Consider the following 10148-nt stretch of genomic DNA (forward strand, 5'->3'; position numbering starts at 1 on the left):
ATTACGCAACTTCAGATTTCCCCCCCTGTGAGTCATAGTTTGTTTTGAACTTGATCCCTTTAATTATTTTCTGCTGTCTATCAAAGTGTACAAATCCACCCCTGAAAATAGTCCCTGAGCAATTCCATTATTAGTCCGTTTTGTGTCACATGATCTTAAAGCTTCATTGCTCAGTTAATCATATAGAGCAGGGGTTCCCAAACTTTTCAGCTTGCGACCCCCATTGTGACGGTGATAGATACTTGGGACCCCACATTTGAGGTCAAAACACTGGCATTAAAACAGCAAACACCATCATATTATTTTTGTAATTTATTGTAAGAAACTACTTTTTTTTTTAACCTACTGTATTTTCAAATTAATTGGTGAAATATCCAATTTTAAACCATTTTTATATGTTTTTGGAGGGAATCTCGCGACCCCCCTAACAGTGTTCTGCGACCCCCCCAGTGGGTCCCGACCCCCACTTTGGGAACCACTATAGAGTACTAATAATTATAACTTATGGAGTAGGCTATTTTGTGTTTTTGAAAGATGTATGTCAATAGATGCAAAGGGTCATGAACCTTAAGGAAATCAAAAATAAGTAAATAAGCTTCTAATGTGTCTGTGTGATAATGTCAAGTCATAAAGTAGTCTGGAGGCGGATCTGGTCTGCATTGTGTAATCTGGGTTTGTGATAAGACAGTTCATGGAAACCAACTCATTTACTGTAATTCATTTTGAAGACTACGCCCCCTAGTGGTGTAAAAATGACACATGCATTAATATGAGATTCGTCATCACAAACTCTGGTGTCATGGAGTAGACTTTTTTTGTTATCAGATTTTTTTTTATTAATAGCCTATTCCAGTTATAAATCACTCTCATAAATAATTAATGAATTGTCTGTTTGTTGAAGAATAAAAACAAAAAAATAGATCCTTAAAAATGACAAAATTGCAGCAAAGGTTAAAACTGATTTCTCTTAAAGTTTTTTTGTTGTATCCCGAACTTCTTGTCTTTCAATCACGCGATTTAAAAAATAATCATGAATTGAGGATGTTTAGGAATGGTCGGGTAACTTACGGTATAATACGATGTGATACATACGCGATATGATACACGATACAATAGCCTATGTGATACTAGAAAAATTAAATTCTGTCGTAACCACACGCACGCCTGCGATGTTGAAGCAGAAGTGTAAAAAAAACTAAAACGAGGTGATCTTTGAGAGAAGCTGTTTCACTTCCTCATTCTGCCCCTAACATCCCATCACACAGGAGCTGTCGTCCCTTCAGTTAGATGTTCACTGAATGAGCAAGAGGGGTTTTACACCGTTTAAATCCGTCTGTGCGATTTAATCACGAGGAAGGAGAGTTAATCCTCGACGGTGAGTGGTTTCCTCTTTTATTTAAAGTTCATAGTCCTGTTTAAAGAGAGTTCTCAACCACAGCACCATCAGCTTTAAAGCTAAATTAGCAGGTAGTTTGTACTTTTAATATAAAATTAAATCAGACATAACGTGGCTTTACAGGATTAGTGCATGATCTGATTTTGAACATTTTAGAGATGTCGCTGTTGTTCTGTTCACGCCTTGGGGCTTTGTTGCACTTACAGAGCAGGTGAACAACAACAAAATGTGGTTTCCTTAAGTCAGCGTGTGCTGCCGGAAAAGGTAAAAACACGCCAGAGCCTGTGATGACTAACTGTCCATCTTTATTTACTTCCTGAAACAGAGCAGAGCAGAGCAGAGCAGAGAGAAGGAGCCACAGCATGACATGACTCTGATGAAGAGCTGAGTTAGAGAAAGGAATCTTTAAACCTTACCTTCAAAAGAAAAGTCAACAAATGTGAGTACTTTATTCTTATTCCCCATTTTATTCATGGGACATCTTTGTTTTTTTATACAAACAATTTAAAGACATAACTTTACAACTTTACCGTACAGCATCTGTGAATTTGTTTTGCCATTTATTTTAAGTATTTTCTGTCATTTAAAAATACTAAAATATACAGTGTAATCTTTATTTGTTTTGGTACTTAACATACTTATATGGATTTACGGCAGGGATGTTTTCAATACATGGTTAAACATGTGATCTGATGCATGAAATTCAAAGCCGGTTTTTCAAAAGAATGTAATATTTCTCATTTGTTGAGGAATAAAAGCTGATCTCAAGTTGTGACTGGAACAAACTTTCTCATTATATATCAGTTTGAGCATCAGAAACAAACAAAACATCTGTTTTATTCACCCATCTCACTGCCTAAAGGTTTTCTTTATTCTATCAGAGCGTTGGCCTTAAGAATAATAACAAATATAAACCCATCAGAGGTAAATGAGATGGGATGGTCACTTGAAAATGACGGGAAGCGGCATGAAGAAGTGGCTGGATCTTAGAAAATGAAACTAAAGTTAATCAATTACAGGAAATACCAGAGCCCGAAGTTATTGCTATAAGGAGCTGACTGAGGGTTGATGACGTGTGTTGCATAATAAATACAGGTGCGCTGGTTGTATAACACCACTGTAAGAGTCCTTTTGACCGATTTCTTTAGTTTGTATTAGGGCCCGACCGATATGGGATTCTTGGTGCCGATACAGATTTCAATACTGGGAAGGGGAAAAAAATTCCAATACTGATATATCAGCCGATATCTTTCTTAGCTCTATGTTCGATCTGTAGAGATAGATAGATACAGTAGATATATACAGTTATTGCGTTGATCCCTCAAATGCAGTTATCAAACACTTATGGAAAAGATATGTTATGAAGACAAGATGGTCACTCAACTGGAAAGTAACAGCTTTTAATCCATATAGCGCCCTCTGCTGGTGACAGCCAGAAGTGTAACACAATGATGCTCAAATTAAATGTTATTTGACTGGTGAATAAATCTATTAATGTCAGTGCATATCTGAGATAAAATTAGCCGATACCGATAGTCACTGTATAAGCTAATATCGGCCGATATTATCAGCTGGCCAATTAATCGGTCAGGCTCTAGTTTGTACTAATCCCAACTTCATTGTTGTTTTTGTCTGCTTCTGGCCAACTAATAAGTATCGTACAGCGAGCAGGTTTGTAAGCCATGCAAACTCAACGAACCCCTTGTACATTAAACCTTTTTTACATAAAACTGTATTTGTACAACTATAGCAACAAAACTCATTGACATCAGCTTAAAAAGCCTTATATTTCCCCCCGGGAGTGGTTGAGACCAAACACAGAGCTGAAATAGAGTGAATATTTGACCCTCATTTTTCAAATGAACAACAAAAGTCTCATTAAATGAATCATCATGCTCTACTTAATGTGTAAATAAGCCTGTGTTGGATTAAAAGTGTGAAGCACTCATTTGATATTTCAGGGCGCTGGATGGCCTACTGGTTAAATAGTTCAGCGTCTGTCTCTTTAAGGCCCCCCTCCCGTAGTGCCAAGTTTCTTCTTATTGGCTTACATAGAGGCTTGAAGCTGTTTCGTGAAATTCTTGGTTTCATCAGAGAACTATGGCGTGATTTGCAGAACAAGCCATTTAGCGCACTCGTCAACATACCTCTACCTCATGATCTGAAACTTTGACCACGTGTAGTACGGGAATCCAGCATTGTAACACTATATGTGAGTTTTAAAACGGGGATCAGCATAATAGGCCAACTTAAAAAACCTGTATAATGTTAATGCACCTTGTAACTGATCATGTATTCCTTCAGTCCACTATGGCTAAGCCCAGCTTTCTGTCCATGAGGACTATTGAAGACTCCCACCTGGAGGGCTGGGAGATGATTGACTCTGGAGGTTTTGGACACGTCTACAAAGTCAAGCATCGTCAGTGGTGCTCCAATGTTGCCATTAAACTGCTTCGTTTGGATGACAGGTAATCATTATCAAGAGTTTCTATTTTCTTCAACCAAAAGTTGTTGAGAGTAACTAATGACGCAAACAAAACTCACACAGTCAAACTTTGCTGCGAGAGATCAACATGATGTATCAAGGGAGCAGCCCGCATGTCATTCAGGTGCTCGGGATCTTCAGGGGTCAACTGCCATCTAACCCATCATCGACACAGCTTGGACTGGTCATGGAGCTCATGGAGAGAGGATCGGTTGCTTTTCTACAGGTAACTAGTGGTGGAACAAAAATTCAAATATTGTACTGCAATAATTCAAGATACACACACGCGCAGCTTTTGATACTGTTGATCACACAATTTTAATTGATCGTCTTGAAAGCTGGGTTGGTTTAAAGGATACTGAACTTAGCTGGTTTTACTCTTATCTTTTAGTTTGCGGTCACCATCGGTAACTACTCCTCCTCTGCCTCTAACATTACCTGTGGTGTACCACAAGGTTCGGTTTTAGGTCCCATTTTATTCTCTATTTATATGCTGCCTCTTGGCCAAATAATTGAACGCCACAAAGTCTCCTTTCACTGCTACGCAGACGATACACAGATATACCTTCCTTTGAGACCTGAGGACCCTATAGGAGCCTAGCTGCTGTCAGAAACTGTCTAAACGATATCAACTGCTGGATGGCACAACACTTTCTCCGACTGAACAATTCTAAATCTGAAATCATAGAATTCAACCCGCCAAACTCCACTCATATTTCAAAGAGCAGCCTCGGTCCCAAATACAACAGCCTATTAAAGTAGGAATGTAAATTAACAAATGTCATAAAAACTACTTCCTACTCATAACAAACATTTTGTGACTTTCTTCTATAGTTAAGAGAAAGTTGAAATAGATCTATTATGATGGAAACAATCTTCTTCCAACAGAAAACTTTAACTGGACCTCCACCCTGGCCATTGGTCTTCAGACTGGCTCACCAAGTGGCTTTGGGGATAAACTTCCTCCACTGTCTGTGCCCCCCTGTGCTCCACCTTGACCTGAAGCCCAGCAACGTGCTGCTGGACCCCTTTCTTAATGCCAAGGTGAGTTCAAGGTTTTCTGGGGAAGGCAGTTTACTAAGTCTAATGCCATCAGGGTCGATAAGTTAATGCTGTCAAAAAGTTGTACTGTAGTACAAGCTGTATGTCGTATACATGTAGGGTAACTGACCTCTTCTGGACGAATGAGTTGCTGGGAAGACAATTGATATAAAAAGAAGAAGGGGGACTAGCCAAACTTCACTGAAACACAATACATGTTTGATAACTACGAGCTACTTTTATACAACAGATTCAGGCACTTCATACTATTGCGTTAGTTATATTAGCTTAGTCTTGTTATTTTGATGAAGCCAACTATTTTTGACGGTTAGGGTTTTAAACCTTTTCTTTTGCATCATGAAAAGCCATCGAATAGTAACATGTTCTTTTAGCGTCTTCCTAGCTAACATTAATATTATCTAGTGGGTGGCTGTAAGCTAACGTTAGACATTGTCTGTGTTTTCCAATATATTGTTATATCTGGAAATACAGAATCCGTACCAGGAATGCTTTATTCATCCCAAGGTGGTAATTTGGTTATATGCTATACGACATGCACACATTGATGGAGGATCCTGGTTCAAATCCCAGCCTGACAGTTTGTGGTGTTTGCATTTGTTCCCCATGCAAGCGTGGGTGCTTTCCGGGGAACTCTGGCTTCCTCCCACAATCCAAAGACATGATTGTTAAGTTAATTGGTGACTCTAAATTGTCTGTAGGTGTGAATGTGAAGTGTGGCTGGTTTTCTGTCTCGATTTGTCAGCCCTGTGATTGACTGGCGACCAGTCCAGTCCGAACAGGCCTTTCGCCAAATGACAGCGGGAATCGGCTCCAGCCCTTCAAGAGCAGTATAGATAATGGATGGATGGATGGACTTGATTTACCGTCATATTTTTACGGTTCATTATGTTCTTAAGTAGTGGACTGGTAATTCATGTAAGAAACCCTAAGTCTACATGATTAACAAACTGGAAAACAACAGTACAACATCATTGCGGTTCATCTTCCCACCGCGTGTAAAATGATAAACGGTTTCCCCCTCAATGATGTAACTTCAGAATATGTTAGTGACTCCAACGCTATGATTCAGCTTCAATAAGAGAAGTAAAACTAATGCTGAGCCAACCTTTTCTGAAAACTTTCTGTTAAAAAAGGTCATTCGTTTTGGCAGGCTTTCCTCCTTTTGCTAATCGTTCATCTCCTCTCCAGCTTACAGATTTCGGCCTTTCCAGATTTTACCACAGTAGCACGCGGCTTTCCAAGAAGGACACTGAGACGGAGGGGGGAGGGACACTTCCATATATGCCACCAGAGGCATTTGATGTGAACTACAAACCTAAACAAGCCTCTGATATCTACAGGTATAAAGGAACTAAACCAGAACTTGGATAATAGTGTTTTACTTATTATATAATATTCAACTATGCCACCTTTATCAAGATACACATACTGAGGTCAATTTGACTTTTATGGCAGGAAGTAAGTAGCTTTACTAAAAGAGTTATTGTAGTAGAAAGAAGCACATATTTTCACTGGAAGTCAAAATAAACCCTGGGAGAAGTTATTTCTGTTCAGAAGGTACACAGCTTTTACTGTACTCAGTCAAACTTCCAGGCAATCAGGTGACTTCCTCGTCAAACAAACCACACCCAAATGCATCTGCAATACCATTGCACTTGAGTTTTTGTTACAGTTTAGTTTGGCTGCAGTTTACAGATGAAAAAGCCCTGATGTATGTACAAATGTATGACTTACATAATCAATCCTCTCCGCTCTCTTTCAGTTATGGCATACTCTTATGGTCCATTGTCACAGGGAGAAAACCTTATGAATGTAAGAGACACTCGTGCCTTTTTTTCCTCCTCTCTTATCTTATCCTTGCTTTTCTTTTCTTTGTTTGTTATTGTCGTTTCAAAATTGCTTCTGAATCGTCCGTGCCGTGGTTTGAACCCCCACGTATCCAGCTGCCTTTCGTTACTGCTAGTTAACGTGAGCACGATTGAGCACGATTTTTTTTTGCCAAAATCTCCCAAGTAAAATGTGTAGCAGAATTAGTTTTTAGTTTAACAACCCAGACAGCAGCTCAGACAAGCTCTCTCTTTTGCAGACGCAACATCCGGCTTAGTCCGCCTTCTAATCCCGGAAGGACAACGTCCATCACTGGATGATATCAGGAGCCAAGTGACGGGGGTGGCAGGTTTGGAGGTGCTGATGGCGCTCATGGAGAAATGCTGGACAGGAAGCCAAAACCAAAGGCCCTCGTCCCATGGTTAGAAATTCATTTTAACCTACCCTGAATCCAACATGCATACAACAGGAGAAATTTTTAAATTTAGTATCCTGATAACAACAGGATGGTTGTGCCATATCAATATTTCTGAAACGAAATTTGACTATTTTATCACCTTTTTTGCAGAGTGTACAACGGTGACGGAAGAATTGTATAAAGTGCACAAACATGCAATGGTTGACGTTGTCCATCACGTGCTCAAGGAACTGGTAAGAAACAAATCTCCCCATCGACACTCAAATCATGCGGGAAGGCTGTAAAATGTGGACATAACTCAGCAAACGTTTCTTTCTGAACTGAGATTGACTCGCACTTTCTCTTCCTCTTCTCAAGGATCAACAGGAAGAAGGTTTAGTAGAGCAAGTTCAGAAGGTTCACATCTCCGAGGTGTCAGGTTGGTTTTTTTTATATTTCATTATTTCGCATTTAGAAGAACACTTGTCCATTAAATGTTTCATGTACATTTTTTTCTTTTTTAGCAGTGGGTGCCAGACGTGAGGAAGTGAATCCGTATAATAGCGTGCTAACAGGGCCTTCACCAGTACAGGTATGAATCAGTTCAGCCTCAATTAGAGACTTTGACTTTAACGCTGAAGAAAGAGCTAAACCTTCAGAGAGAGGCTCACTTCCAAATCAAAACTCCTCGTGGAGAAAGATACGACTTTGACTTCAAAATGTAGTCTTTTTTCACGTTTATTTCATTACTATCTTTAAACATCAAAGAATATAAAATGACTCACTGTGTGGTCTGAAAAAAACATTCATTGTTTTCCACCTTTGACAAATATTATAATGTGCAGTTTCAAACTTTCTGTGCCACCACAGAGTCATATTTCACACATCATTTCCTTCTCCTTGAGGGGATTTGACACAGAAAAAGCTGTTGAACGCAGAAAATCGTACTCCTAAAAAGTTCATAAAGTTAAGTTAAGGTTGGGCAATCAGTGATAGAAAGGGAATTGAAATCAAATCAAGATTATCAGTGCATTAGCCTACTGATTTCAGTACTTTTGGAGTACGCTAGGTTAGCTGTTTCTTTGCTTCAACTTTGAGGGTGTGAAAACTTTAAAGTAATTCAACAGTTCATAAACTATTGAGTAGTCATTTGTAATGGCTGGGCTTCCAGAGACCTCTTGTGCAGTTTTGGATACCAAAACAGAATTTAATATTAATATGACCAGCTTTACAAACTGGAAAATAGCAGTCATTCTAATGGTGTGCTACCTGTTTGTTTCGTTGCAGGAAATGGCTAGTGGGAGGATGCCAAATAAAAGACCCGAACCAAGACTCAAAGGTAAAAAGGAAGTTGGTGTTTCAGCTGCAAAGAACCACAAGACTCATGGCTGAATGTTTTCATATCATGTCCTTTCTTCTTTCAGATTCCCCTCCACATCGACCAGCCACTAAGTGTGAAGTCGACCGGGGCAGCTCAGTGATGGACTATAATGTAAAAAAGTCTTCCGTTTACCCCATTTTATCTTCACAGCCCACTCGTTCCAGTGTGCACTCATCCCACAGCAGAGTACAAAATATGTTCCCACAGCTCTTAGTGAGTTTTTTTTTTAATCTCTTCTTTAACTACATTCAATCAACCAATCAATCAGTCAATCAAGATTTTCCCTTCATGACATCACAAGGGGCAGTAACCCCTCCCCTAGGTGGGTGACACTCCCACAGCTAGGGGTTTGTTCTGCCCTCTGAGTCTGCCTTCTCACCGTAAACAATTGGGCATGGAGCGAGTGTCAAGATAAAAATCAAAAAGTCGAGAAGATTTCTAGAATAAAGTCAAAAAGTTGAGATTTAAGTTCAAATACATTTTTGAGAATGAAGTCAAAATTATCAGAAAAAGTCAAAATGTCCAGAAACAAAGTTGAAATGTTGAGAATGAAGTTGAAAAACAATTTTCAAAATTTGGACTTCATTACCAAATTCTAATTGTCTCAACTTTATTTCCGGAACTTTGAAATTTTTCTCGATATTTTGACTTTTGTCATGAAATTGCAAATGAAAAAAAACTTAATTCCTCACACCTGACTCTAATCCTTCAAAAAATGAAAAATCATTTTCATCAACTGGCATTTTATTATTTACCTATTTGACAGTTGTTTTTTCTCTATTATAAGAAGTTTTATTCTAGCTGTGTTTTCACAGATTTTTAAATCATTAACACAGCAGAGTTTTTCTCACCTTTTATTATTATTTATTTTATTCACAGCATCGGTGTGCCATCTCCAGCATTTTGCCCTGCTTCCCCTCCCCGCCTTCACGTGAATATTACATCAAGATGAGCAATGTGACAGGAATTCAGTACGGCAACAGCAGCACCATGCACATCAACCTGCATGAGAGGAGGCGGCACCCGACAGCACCCCCTAGTGTCAACTTCCCGTCCACACAACCAGGAAGTAGATTGGACAAGAAAGGAAGCTGAATCAAGTGAAGCATTTTTGAACCTTTTCTTTGTTTTAAAACCAGTAAGAAAGCTCCAGCCCAGGAGCGTGCACAAACAATTTGGGGGGAGGAGGGGGCCCCAGGAAAAAGTGGCAGACACCCACCCCACAATTTACCACACCAGCATTTATCATTACAAACTTTTCATACTGTGCTGTTTTTAAATTGCACTCCTCAATGAATCCTCAAATTTGACATATTCTCATAAAATGTATTCACCGTGCAATAATGAAGAGCTGTTCAGTCACATCAGACGACTGAATGTTTCAAGTATGTAAAAAAATGTCCTGACTGATATTTTGTGAATTTATTTATTTAGGCGGATAATTTTAATTTTAGGAATGTTTAAGTAAATATTTTGTATTTCCGAGCAGGAATAGAAATGTATTTTCTATTACTTTTGGACCGTTTCGACAATTCAAAGGTAGCTAGATCTGTTGTGCTGTCCCACCCTGATACATATGTGGTATCCACTATTACGCATG

The 10148-nt window shown here is 39.0% G+C and overlaps 1 protein-coding gene across 1 annotated transcript; it reads left to right on the forward strand.

The window, feature by feature from the left end:
• The first annotated feature begins 1244 nt into the window (after window positions 1–1244).
• Window positions 1245–9936, forward strand: ripk3 (receptor-interacting serine-threonine kinase 3). The gene is made up of 14 exons (XM_061031117.1): window positions 1245–1375; window positions 1732–1835; window positions 3701–3864; window positions 3945–4107; window positions 4770–4925; window positions 6132–6283; window positions 6706–6755; window positions 7030–7191; window positions 7339–7421; window positions 7546–7606; window positions 7695–7759; window positions 8455–8506; window positions 8592–8761; window positions 9428–9936. The coding sequence occupies exons 3-14, from the start codon at window positions 3707–3709 to the stop codon at window positions 9641–9643; spliced, it is 1488 nt and encodes a 495-aa protein (XP_060887100.1). The 5' UTR covers window positions 1245–1375; window positions 1732–1835; window positions 3701–3706; the 3' UTR covers window positions 9644–9936.
• The last annotated feature ends 212 nt before the right edge of the window (window positions 9937–10148 follow it).

Source organism: Labrus mixtus, chromosome 23, assembly GCF_963584025.1.
Source record: "Labrus mixtus chromosome 23, fLabMix1.1, whole genome shotgun sequence".
NCBI classification, from domain to species: domain Eukaryota; kingdom Metazoa; phylum Chordata; class Actinopteri; order Labriformes; family Labridae; genus Labrus; species Labrus mixtus.